Source organism: Neovison vison, chromosome X (assembly GCF_020171115.1).
Source record: "Neovison vison isolate M4711 chromosome X, ASM_NN_V1, whole genome shotgun sequence".
Lineage (NCBI taxonomy): Eukaryota > Metazoa > Chordata > Mammalia > Carnivora > Mustelidae > Neogale > Neogale vison.
In genome coordinates, this window is record NC_058105.1 from 103,491,621 (window position 1) to 103,505,598 (window position 13,978).

The 13,978-nt window shown below is 37.7% G+C and overlaps 1 protein-coding gene across 7 annotated transcripts in view; it reads left to right on the top strand.

Moving 5' to 3' along the window:
* The window catches only part of DMD (dystrophin), a 1,990,807-nt gene that overhangs the window by 291,365 nt on the left and 1,685,464 nt on the right, over window positions 1-13,978 (top strand). For all 7 annotated transcript variants that reach the window (XM_044235639.1, XM_044235638.1, XM_044235634.1 and 4 more), the window contains exon 5: window positions 7,322-7,414. In XM_044235639.1, the coding sequence (XP_044091574.1) occupies window positions 7,322-7,414 (93 nt within the window). The remainder of the gene's footprint in view (window positions 1-7,321; window positions 7,415-13,978) is intronic.

Consider the following 13,978-nt stretch of genomic DNA (forward strand, 5'->3'; position numbering starts at 1 on the left):
ATATCCAGACCTGGTTTTAAATCTGACCTTGTGAAAGCTCCACGTACATTTGGCATTCTGTTTTCTTCTAGGTAAAATGTATATAAAATAATAACTGCCTCATATTTTTACTGTGATGACAATGTGGGCAGTGAAAGCTGTATTCAGGGAGGACCTCATAGACTTAAGTTTTTGTTTTTTTTTTTAAGATGGAGATAAAATAAGTATACAACTTCAGAGATTATAAAAGGAAAAACAATAATGAAAAGTAAATTCAAAATAGAAGACTGAAAAATATAGTTCGAATTGAGTTCAAAAGCTAGCCCTTTGAATAGATCAACAAAAGAGATAAACCTCTTCTAATCCTAACAAAAGAAAATAAGAAGAGAATGAAAAATAGACAAGATTAGTAATGAGAAAGGATGTGCAACCACAGATTCAGAAGAAACTGAGAGAATATTACAAGCAGTTCTGGGAAATTAATTTTTAAAAATCTGAGACATGGATGATCTCCTAGAACAATGCAAATTACTAAAATTGACATAAGAATAGCAGAGAATTAAACTACAACAATTGCTTCAGAAAATATTAAGTATTAGAGACTTACAATGGAAATATATACCAGGATTCTCACATGTGAGTTTAACCTAATCCTTAAAGAAAAAGTAATTCCTATATTTTAGGGTATTCCAAAGTATATAATAAGATAAAACCCTGCAATTCCTTTTGCGATATCAGAATAACTATAGTACCAACAGTCAGGAAACATAAAATTAAATTAAAAATATATAAGACAATCTCACTTATGAATGTGAATTCAAAATTAGATTGTTGAACTATATAAACTTGATTAAAATATGTCTTACATGTAGTAAATAATACATGTTAGCTACTAGTTGCAAAGAGCTTTTAAAATTATGAAGAAAATCTATCTATAGAAAAATGAACAAACTGTATTAACAGACAATTTACAGGTGAAATTGTAATCATCAGCCATACAAAAAGATATTCCAGAAGAAGTAAGAATCATGGAAATAAATAAACAATGCAAAATCTTTTTACTCATCAGACAGGCAAAATGAAAATCAAAAACATCTATTGCTGGGAAGGGAAGAGCCCATTCATACACATTGCTGGTTAAAATATTAAATGCTAAAACCTTTTTGTTAAAAAAAAAAAAACAACCCTACTAAGGTGCCTGTGTGGCTCAGTCAGTTAAGCGTCTGCCTGTGGCTCAGGTCCTGAACCCAGGGTCCTGGGATGGAGTCCTGAATTGGGATCTCTGCTCAGTGGGGAGCTTGCTTCTCCCTCTTTCCCTCCCCTAACATACCTCCCACCATTCATGCTCACTATCTCTCTCTCTCTCAAAAATAAAAATAAAAAAAGAAAAAGCCACCAAAATTTTAAAATATATATATGTGTATCTTTGCTCTAGAAAATACTTTCCGGGACTAGCTATTGTAATGATAAAAGCATCAGTTATCTGAAATTTATGTACAAGATGTCTGTTGCAATATTATATTAAGTGGCAAAACAAAACAAATATTACAAATGTAGAAACAAAATAAATGTCCACTAACAGGGAACTGACTAAATACTTTAGGATACACCCAAACTATGAATCTTATGCAGCCATTAAAATGAATGAATAAAAGGGATTATTGTTTGATAAAAGCAATATTCGATAGAATCTGAATAATATGCTATTTTGGGGAGAATATAAAACCCTGTATATTTGTGCCTTTATGATAACACACATACACACTCACATATACAGAGATCATATGAATAGGGAGAAAATATGAAAGTCTTTTAGGTCAGGTTAGGAAAGAAGTCAGGGGAAGAAAGAGGGGCATGCAAAAACTGAAAAGAAAACTAGCCTCAAGAAAAGCAGGAGAGATGCATGTGTGAGATCTCACTCACACATTTCCGTAAAATATATTCATGTGACTATACATAAAGCCATAAAATATTTCTAAAAAGAACAAAAATAGATTACATACACACACATAAATAGAAAACAACACCAAGATTGGTATCTAGTTTGCCACTCAAAAGTGGTTAGTGTTTCTTACAATGCGATACCCCCTTATGGCAACATGACTTAATCAAGTTTGGACCTTTGGAAAGGAATGATGATTGGTACAAACTCCAGTGGGATAAGAGCCAGCCCCTGAGGCATATGAAATAGAGAATGTATAAGTGAATCACCACTTACAAACCATGGTATTTACTTACTGTGCTCTAGGGCAGGGACCACCAATGAAACAGAGGTGGTCCATGCCCCATTGACTCTGATGACATAGTGAATAATACTGGCAGGAAAAAACTAAACTAACAAAATATAATTTTAAATAAACAAAGTTACATAAATTGGATAGCATTATTGTAACTGTCTACAGACCCTCTCCACAAAACTAAGATTTAATGCTCTGCTCTGTTTATTGAAAGTTGACTACGTTACTTGTAAAGTTGTAATTAAAGACGCAATATGTTATTATAAAATGCACATTTGTTAGAGTTCAGAATTGTGAGAAAGGTTGTTGTCTCTGACAAAAGTTTAAGCTTCTTTGTATTAGTTTTTGAGATATCTATGAATGATCTATGCTATTGTTTAGGGCCTATAACAGTTAGCTGAGATCTATACAAATTTGCTGCTGCTATTGCCTCTCTACTTTATTAACTCCTCTCTAACAGTCAGTTCCTTGTGTGAATTAGGTTTTAAAGATTCTTCATAATCCTGTCCCAGATAGTTGAACAATTTTACCCCATCCCACCTTGTCCTTGAGCACAATACTTCTAAGTCCCAATCAGGTAATATCCTTTACCCCATCTCCCTATCTTCGGTCATGTGGGATCTTCTTGGCATGCCTTTTCTGCCTGCCACTTTCTTTCTTCCAGTCTTTAGGTTCCTTCTTCACAGATTCAATAAATACTGAATATCTTCTTGTTCTTTTGCTACCCTGCCATAATATATATATATATTTTTTCGCTCCCTGGAGTCTCCAAGAGACACCATTACCTGTTTTTCCCACTGTTATAAATAAGTGTTATTGGAACATCCGTGCACCCTCCTTTAGATATTGTCTATGGCTTCTGTGTGTATGTGTCTTCCAATGGCTTCTTTGATTATTTATTTTTAATGTAATAAAAGAGACCTAACATAAAATTTACCATGTAAAGCAACTTTTTAACCATATACTTCTGTGACATTAAGTACATTCCCATTGGTATGCACCTAGCAACACTATACATCTCCAAAACTTTTTCATCATTAAAACACTGGAACTCTTACCAGTAACTTCCTATTCCCCTTTTCTCCAGCCCCTGATAAGTTCTATTCTACTTTATTTCTCTATACATTTTGACTTTTCTAGGCATCAGATATAAGTGGAGTCATATAATATTTCTCATTTTGTGTCTGGAAGGATATTTTTACTTAACACAATGTTTTCAAAGTTCGTCTATGTTGTAGCATTTGTCAGAATTTCCTTCCTTTTTAAGGCTGAATAATATTTCATTGTACGTATATATCACATTTTTGCTTGTCCATTCGTTGGTCAATGGACATTTGTGTTGTTTTCACCTTTTGACTATTTTGAGTAACCCTGCTATGAATAATGGTATACAGATATCTGTTCAAGTCCCTGCTTGCTGTTCTTTGGGGATATATCTAGAAGTGGAATTTCTAGATCCTATTTAATTTTAATTAATTTCTATTGTATGGCCTGCTATTAGCTTATGAACTTTTTAAAAAAATTATTCAAAGCTGAGCACAGTACCTGGATATAATAGAGATTGGATCTTAGGAGGGATTTTATGAGGATAAAGAAAAAGCAGAACTCTCTCCCTGCTGATACAGAGAGAAAGCTTATGAAAGTCGATCTAGGCATGCCTGTTACTTGCTCTAAGTCTCCACAGGATGATCCCTTTGGCAAGTCCAAACATAACTACCAGCAGTGATTTCGCCAGTATAGGTCTGTCTCCTAAAAAAAAAATAATAATAATAATAATCACATCTTCTCCATTAAAGTAACTGAATTTTCAACAATGTATGTCTAATTATCATTCTCACTATAGTTAAGTTCCAGAAAGCAAGAACATTTTTTCTCCTTTGTGCTCTCAGTACATCAGTGCCTGACATGTATCCAAAATGTATTTGTTGAATGAATGCATCAGTGAGTCAAATGATAAATTTATAGTAGCTTTTCCATGTGGAGGAACTCCTTCCTTTTCTGCCACATAAGAAATCTCCAAGTGAAATGTAGATCATGGTTCTTTCTTGTTTTTGAGTTATTAATCTCCCTTGGGATCTCTATTTTTTGTTTCCCTAATAAAATCTAGAAACTTGTTGTATTCTACTTTGTTCAGTTCAACAATATTATAGCAAATTATTATCCACCTGTGTAGGACAAATTTATGTGAATGCTCAGTAATTTGAAATATTAAAATTAACAATAGCATACTGAATTAGGGCAAACTTGCATAGGCTCCTCCTGAAATTCAAGTGTACAACAGAAAGTATCTGCATTACAGAACTAAATAGACATGTAATACCTTATACTGGCAGTATCGCTTTGACTTTCCTCTACCCAAGAAAGTCAAAGTCTTTCATATTAACCAGTTTTCAGGACATTCATTTATCCACTTCTCAACTGAGCTTTAGTGAAATGTCTATTTTCATACTACTTCAGGCTGACTTCTCTGGAAATTCCTGATGGTACCAATCCTCACATCTAATCGATTGCATAGCTCAGTAATATCCTCTACTATAAAATATATGTGGAATTCAACTCTGGACTTGTATCTTGATATTCTGTCCTTGTTCAAATGATTCTACATTATTTTCTGTATTTTTCATTTGTTTTAAGCCACCACACCAATAATGTTTATATTGTTGGGATACTAAAATAATTTTGATTATTTGATTATCCACTAGACCTGTAAGTAAGTTTATAGGAGGTGTAATTGGGAGTGATTTGACAATTATACAAAAGGGTATCCTTTTTTATTGTTTTCACCTGGATTTCCCAGAAAGCTTCATATTTTCAAGTTGTAATAACATTTAGAATATTAAGGTGAATGATAAGGAATATAATTCGCCATTAAGTGAGAGAGTGGCAAACTCATCTTACTTAAGGAATAAACAAATGGGAAAGATAGATTGGAGTGACACGTTGACCAGTAAGGGTTTAGAGCCTGAGAAGATGAAAGGTTTAATCAAAATGACTCGTGGCTATTTAGAGAAGATATCCAGGGAGGATGAGGAGTGAGCAACTCTCTCAGGTTGCTGCCCTCAGGACAGGACAAATTGGCAGGATCCTTGAGGCGACCAAAAGAAATTCAACCAAAGGGAATAGTCAGCCAAAGACAGTAAATAGGGAAAGAAATCTGAGTTACTTCTTAACCCTCACTACTGTTCTAACTGTTTCACACCCACTCTATAGACCTTAATCTGAAGGTGCTTATTTGTTTTACTTTGATGTATTATACCATTAAAGTATCCCCAGATGCCCATTTTTTAGATAATCTTCTCACTTTGAGATAGTTGTAAATTCTCATGTAGTTGTAAGCAATAATAGTGAGAGATCCTTTAGCCAAGATTTATCCCAGTGGTAATATACTGTAAAACTATGGGATGATATTACTACACACATCGGCATTGATATAAGCCACCCGTACTATTCATAGTTCCTGAATTTTACTTGCACTCACATATGCATACACAGGTATTTTTAATTCTGTGCATTATCACACATGTACATGTGTGTATCCACCATCACAGACTAGATGCAGAACCCATCTATCACCACAAGGATCCCTCGAGCTGCCCTTTTATTTTTTTAAATTTTTATTTTTAAAGATTTTATTTATTTGAGAGAGAGAGAGAGAGAGAGACAGCTTGACTGGGGTGAGGGGCAAAGGGAGAAGCAGACTCCCTGTTGAGCAGGGAGCCCGATGTGGGGCTTGATCCCTGGACTCTAAGATCATGACCTGAGCCAAAGGCAGACACTTAACTGATTGAGCCACCCAGGGGCCCTTCATGCTGCCCTTTTATAACCACCTCCACCTACCCAACTCACTCACCCCAATCTCTGGCCTCTGGCAATTGCTACCCTTTTCTCCCATTTCCAGAACTTTGTCTATTCAAAACTGTTATATTGAATCCATACTATACATAACCCTTTGAGATTGGCTTTGTTTTTTCAACTTAGCATACTTCCCATGAGATTCACCCAGGTTACTCTGTGTGTTAGTAATTTGTTCCTTTTCATCATAGAGTGGTATTCCATGGTATGGATGTACCACAGCTTGTTTAACCATTCATGCTTGAAGGGCACGTGGGCTGTTCTCCCAGATGGCTGCGTTTGACTGTTACAAATGAAGATGATATGAACACATGCACATAGATTTTATATAAATATAAGTTTTCATTGCTTTGGTATAAATGCCTAAGAGCCCAATTGCTGGATTGTATGCTAAACCCATGCTGAGTTTTGCAAGAAAGTGCCAGAATGTTTTCCAGAGTGCCTGTACCATTCATTTCTTCCAGCCATGCATGAGTGATTCAGTTTGTCCATATCCTCAGTGGGATATGACGTTGTCACTATTTTAAAATTTTAGCCATTATGATGGGTATAGTGTTAGCTCATTGTGGATATAAATTGCATTTTCTTAATGGTTAACAATGCTGAACATCTTCTCATGCACTTATATGTCTGATGCTTATGTTTAACCTGACTCCACCTAAATATATTAGAAACATAAAGGACAGGAGACAGGATTTGCTTTAATTTTTTTTTTAAATTTTGATTCCCAAACCCAGTCATAGATAGAACAAAGAGAGCTCACCATAGCTCCATTTTTTATTAGAATTCAAATATATGTTTCTAAAGCAAGGGCATTTTAGTTAAATTCAGCTATGACTGATTATAATAGCACTCCTTTGAGCAACATCAAAGGACTGATGAAATTTCTTTTTATTGAGTTTCAACTTTGTATTAGGAATCAGTTATTAATTTTAGGCATCCTTTATGAATTATCATTGTTATACATTTTATTTGAAGATATTCTGATTGGACTCTTTAATCTGCAGTAATCTATTTATATACTAAATGTACATTCATTTCCTATCTCTTTGTAAATGTGTCCAGGGGCACTTGTTTGTTAAAAAGAGTGCATTCAAAAATGCATTTTGTTTCATTTTTAGATTATTTTTTAAAAGCTGTAATAATGCTTAGGCTCTGAAAATAGCTAAATGCAATTACCTTCACATTTTGTTTTCTTTCCAAATAGACATTTTGTCTCTTTCCTTCAAATGTTTTCTCTTTATCTTTAACAGGTTGATTTAGTGAATATCGGAAGCACTGACATAGTAGATGGAAATCACAAACTGACTCTTGGTTTGATCTGGAATATAATCCTCCACTGGCAGGTAAGAATCCTAATGAATGTTTCCTTTTTGTGTCAAATGTTGCTGATCCTTCCTTTCATTTTTACCCTTGACCTGCAAAGCAAACATACATACCTCTAGCAATACAAAGCCCCTCTCCATAGCACTGCCTTTCAAACTGGCACAACTGATGTCATTTGAAATGTGAAGGATCATCAAATTATAAAACAGGTTCTAGAACATTTGTAGAAACATTTTTTTCTAAATTTTATTTTCATGTGTGGAGATGAGCCAAAAAAGATCTTATCAATAGGTTAATAAAAATATTTTTCACAAATATGTGTCTTCTATAACTTGCCCTCATGTGAAACTACATAATTTTGTAAAAACTATTAATCACTACCAAATGAATGAGACTCTACAAATCCTTTGTATTCCTCAACATAAGTTAATGTCAATAAAAGATTGGTGGGATATTATTATCTGTATATATATTGTACATACAAACTAACTTCATAATCTGCTTTCAGAATTGCATTTTTTTCTGAATACCTCAGCATAGGGTTTTCTGAATGTCTATACTTATTGGACCTCTGTAAAACAGATCAAAGGTCATTTGGTTTAGTGAAAAGAGTATACATTTTTTCACTCAGACCAGCATGGGCTGAAATTTCAACTCTCTCATTCACCATCTGGTAGTGACATTGGGTATAATGCCATCCGTTTCTGGGCCATAATTCCCTCACTGTCAAAATAGAAAAATAATAATTAACATGTATATTTCTTGTCAGGATTAAACAAGAGAGTATCTGCAAGGCAGTGCACTATGCCATTGTCACAACAGGTGTATCATATGAATAATTTTGATTGCTTGGATTTTTCTACTCATATGTTAAGAATCTGGAGGAAAATTGGGATATCTGCTTTTTTACTAGCAGAGATTAATTTTTTTATAAAACAATTTTGATATGTAGTTTATATATCATAAATTTACTTATTCTAAGTATAAAATTCAAAGCGTACCAACTGGTTTAGTTCTCTTTCCCAGGGCTTCTCAAATTATTTTGAGTAAGAAACTTTTTTTCCCCAGTCCATCAAAGTTTTTTGGGATATTTGCAAGGTTGTAAAATCATGAAAACAATTAATTTTAGCACAGGTCCATCTTATGCCTATTTATGGTCACACCCCACTCCAACCCTCAGCCCTGGGCAACCATTTATGTATTTTCTGTTCCTATGTTTGCCTTTTTGGACATTTCATGTCAATGAAATGACATAATAAGTGTTCTTTTATATCTAGTTTCTTTAACTAAACATCATCTTTGAGGTTTATCCTTATTGTAGCAAGTATCACTACTTCATTTAGTAGGGTTGACTTAACTTAAACCGTACTTTGCTCCTGCTCAGAGTCAGTATGTAGACCAGAAGGATACCTATTCAACTCAGCAGGTGAACTGACCCACGTATCGAGCCAATTGACCCCCATATCCTTTTGTTCTAAACACTCTGAGCAGGCTCAATCTTATATCACAGCAATATGGGAAGAGATCAGAGCGCCCGGGTGGCTCAGTGGGTTAAAGCCTCTGCCTTCAGCTCAGGTCATGATCCCAGGGTCCTGGGATCAAGCCCCATATCAGACTCTCTGCTCAGCAGGGAGCCTGCTTCCCCACCCCCTGCTTGCCTATCTGCCTACTTGTGATCTCTGTCAAATAAATAAATAAAATATTTTTAAAAAATATGGGAAGAGATAGAGGACAGCATAGTGGATGACGACAGAAAACAGAGCATGAGAATTTTAAATGAACCCGAGATTCCCAATTCTGGGCCTTTTCCACATAGTGATGGTGTCAAATAGAATGAGCAAGGCAACATAGCCCCCCCCCCACCACCAAACTGGTTTATTTCTGTTGCTGAGTACTTCTCAAACTCTCTTAAGGAAAGAACAGTTTTTTCCTCTTTTCCATTGTGTGTAAATCATAATAACACTGAAGCACTACAAAAATGAAATAAAAAGATACCGAAAACCCAAGCCATTTTAAAATTAAACTCAACAGATGTATGTAGAACCTTATAAAATTGTTACAGAAGTTACTAATGGACTATTGTATTTATCTTATGGTCTAGTAACAAATAGTTCATGGAGGGACCCCATCTTGCAGAAGACACTAAAGTTGCAGAGATGTTGGTCATGACAGAGCCAGCATGAAAAGTTAGGCATGCACAGAGACCCAAAAGGCTATTGTAATTGTATTTTTGACCCAAATTGTCTCTGATATGATCTCACACTTATTTTCTTGAAACCCTTTCCAACTCTATCTCCAACCATTGCAATATAGAGTTTCAAAACTACCCTGATACTTTTTTTCATTTGCTTGTGAGCTTGCTCATTTAAAAAAAATTAGCATATAGAGGGGACTTTCATATTATGGAATACCAGAAGGAATGATTTTACACTCTTTCCTTGTCTGAGACCTCTCTTAGAGTCTATTGTTTTACAGCGATGTCCTTGAGTCACCATATCCTTGTGATTGCAAGGATGTAGACTCTTCTCAGCCTCGGCCTCCTTATCTTCTCTCTCTTCTATCATCCTGCTTGGTTCTCTTAAAACTACTAAAAACGCTTACAAAAATTCTTCCTGCACAATACGCATCGTAACCCATTGAATCCCAGGAGGTGTTTTCACCAAGAATAGGTATTTGCCTTCCTATTAAGTAGTCAAAAAAGCCATTGAATCTCAGCACCGATCAACCTAATGTACTTTCTGGATCTAACAGATTGAAAATGGCATTAAGAGATGGAAGGATGTGAATCTTTTGTTCCAGTGCCACATGGTATGTTACTAATAGTGCCATGCGGACTTCTCTTTGCACTTGTAAAAGCTCAGGAATGCCTACCCTATCTTTCCCGTCACTGTTTTTTTCCAGTTTCCATGTAAATAAAATTGTTAGTCTGAAAAATAATGCCTCTATTGAGAAATAAACAGCTTTGGACAAAACTGTGAAACAGACAACGTGTGTTAGGCATCTTTTTCGTCTTTCTTTTTTAAGTGCAGACCTTCCTTTTTAGGGTGGTCAGCTCAGTTCTTACAACCAGCTGGAGATACAAACATATCCTGCAAACAGTAGTGTGCTATTTGAGGTCAGGTCCCCCCCTTTGCTGGCTAAGTCAAAGGAGATACTCAAATCCAGGGCTACTTTTAATGGCAATGTTTATTTATTTATTATTTGCCCATCATACAAGAGAACGATGGTTTTGGTGCTGCTGAAAGCCCTTGCTGTAAACTCCTGCCTACCTAACGCCTTGGATGCAAGATAGTTCTTGCTCCAGTTTCCTTCACACAACCATCCTTCCCTTGTAGAAGACTATCCCTACTCCTCTCTACTCCTACCCCTCCACCATGGCTCCTTGTCATCACAGGATGGATTGTGGAAAGTAGACCTTGAATTTAGCAGGCAGGACATTCATTAAGGCACACCTTTGGGATGAGTACTTGAGGGAGGGAGATGTCAACTGGAGTGAGAAGCACTGGAACTGAGATATTCCCTCCCCTCCTCCCAGCAAGGGCTGTTTGCAACCCCACAGGGAACTGGAAGCTAGAATAGCCCTTCAGCGTTGTCTTCAGTGGGGCTGACATGGCTGAGTCTTTATACCATTTCCCTTCATCAGTCACTAGATGTGGGCTGCCCTAGGAAGGGCTTGACTCTGCCAACTCACGCGGTTCCTGAGAGGACTCACAGCAGTGGGCTTTGACAGCTGCAGCAACACACCGTTTTAAAGGACAATCTTGGTGCTGCATCTCTATCATACCTTCTTTACCCAGTTAACTCCTAGTCATTTTTTGAAATCACTGCTCAAAGACATTTCAACTTTTTCCTTTTAAAAATAGACGTATAGGGATGCCTGGGTGGCTCAGTTGGTTAAGCAGCTGCCTTCGGCTCAGGTCATGATCCCAGCGTCCTGGGATCAAGTCCCACATCGGGCTCCTTGCTTGGCAGGGAGCCTGCTTCTCCCTCTGCCTTTGCCTGCCATTCTGTCTGCCTGTGCTTGCTCTCTCTCCCTCTCTCTCTCTAATAAATAAATAAAATCTTTAAAAAAATAGTCATATAGCTGTACACACACACACACACACATTTGTTTAAATTGATTTTCTTGCTTAAGGACTGTATGCCCAAAAGTTAGAAAATTTTTCTGCTTTAAGACTCACTTTAGGACCAACTCAGTGTCTGACTGAAAGTTGATCCTTAATAAAGATTTCTCGGTAATTGCCTTTTAAGTAGGAAAAGAACCGATTATCTTACATTACCCTTTATTATTACCATTATTATTTTCTTCGCAACATTTGTACCCAAATAGAAGAAGCAGTAGTGAGGCTGAGGCTGATAAGCTGAATTAATGACATAATGATGCTAAAGGAGTTTTGGATTAAATATCCTGTTGCCCTTTAACATTACGTGCATAGAGAGCAATCTGACCAAAGCATTTCACAAATGAAACCAATTCATCATGGGAGGGTTGCCCGATCAGTGCAGCTCACCACCATGGAGCCAGTAGGTGCTGAGCCCAGCCCTGGTTCAGCACAGGACACAAAAGTCTATGTCTTGTAATCACCGTGCATGGAGATTGTGCACCTAATAACTTTAGAATATGATGAGAAAATGATATAGCTTACATAACTATTCGACCTATTTATTCACTGAGTAACTGACTAAATAAGCAGGTCAGAAGGAATTAAGAAAACTGCATAATCTGCCTCTAAATAATAGATTTAGCTATCAAGGGATCATGATAAATATATGCAAAGATTTCACATCTTCAAATCATTACCACATTTACAAAGTATCATCTCAAATCCTTTTTAAGTATTTTAAAGTTAGATCTAACAGTCTATCCTAAAATTTGCATTGATTCTTTCATAAAAAGATGACTAACATTGGAGATATAAAATATGTATTTTCCCCTGAGGCCTTTGTTAACTTCTACATGGATGAAGAAGCAAAATAAAATGTCATATTTAGAATACACGATAAATATTCATCATCTGAACAAATGTTGGTAGTATATGGACCTTACACTTTCCAAAAAGAAAGCCCTTGGTGGTAAAAACTCAACACATTTACTTATATATTTCCTTCAGGTATACGATAAGGGGCCTGACTTATATTTAAAAAGTAGCCTAGTAATTATGATTATACTAGAATATATAGATAGTTTTTCTATAATGTGGTGTCACTGCATTTTTGAAACCCAGAGAAGTGTTGAGAATGGATTTCTGCGTCAGATTAGTTAGAAGAATGAGACTTAGAAATACATCATTTGCACAAAGCTTAGGAGAGAATCCCATGCACAGAAACTAATAAAAATAAAACCAAGAGTCTGGCCTTTTTCTCCCTTCCCACGGCCTGGGTTTCCACCTCTCTCCAGTCTTCTGGTAGGAGCAGGAGGGAGGTGGAGCTTCATCGCCCACAGAACTTGACCCTGACCCCAACCTGAAACCAGACCAGAGCCAGGGCTTCCAGTGCTGGCTGTCAGGGCTTCCAGGGCTTCCAGTGCACATTCCGGTGCTCGCTCAAGGACCGCCTCCTGCTGGCGGAGTCATGGGGGTACTTGGTCACCTCTGCTGTGAGGTGTCCTCAGCAGCCCCCGTCCAGCCCGCGCCGGTGTAGGACTTCTGCCGGCCCTCTCCCTTCCCCTCGCTGATGCCCTGCGGCTGACAGAGGTAGGGCTTGTGCTGTTTCACGATGGACTTCCTACGCAGTGTCCCGGTGGTCCTCGTCTATCTATCTTCCTTGTAGGATCTCCAAGTTCTCCGATGGGGCTTTCAATGCAGCGAGGTCCCCTGGCTTCTTTGCCACCTTCCTGCTTGCAAGGGGCAAATGATCTTTAACGATGGGACCAGGTTCCTCAGAGGAGGAGACACTGCAGGCGAGAGCCAGAAAGGCTGAAGAAGAAAAAGTGCCGACTCTGTGGACTCTGAAGTCCTGCCAGTGCCTACAACCCGAGCCACACGGGCCATCAGCCCTGCCTCCTCTGGCTGGAGTGTGGCCAGGAGACAATGTGTGCTGGGACAGGGGCTGTGACTTCTCCAGGAGCAGCGGCGGAAGCCACGAACAGAGTGGCCCGCCCACAACCCCAAGGTGATTACACAAAAGGACACCATTGGCCTAGCTCATCTAAGCACTCTGCCTGTGAGGGCATCTTGAGTCTTCCTCCCCTTCTCCCTACATCTGCTGCACATCCTTAAGCCCTTAACCTCTCTGCCCAAAACAAGAGTAAGGGGACAATGCAGGCAGAGCCTGTTACCTGACACAGGAAGCATTTTGTACCGCAGGAGGAGAGAGGGTGGGGGGTGCGAGAACTAGTAGGACAGCCCTCCAGGCACCAGTGGTTTTGTCTGCATTTGGTGCCCCTGCTCATACCAGGCACTTTGTTGAGAATGATCCTTCCAAGATTCTTTTCTTCAGAGAGTACCAGGTCCCTTTTCAGTCTTCATACTGACCTTTGCCCTGTCATCTAGGAGAGAATGGGTCTCTGTGACAGTAACTGACACCTCATGTATTTGGAGAGCATGCCTTCTTCAGGTGACATGACTCTTCTAAGACTGTTTCAA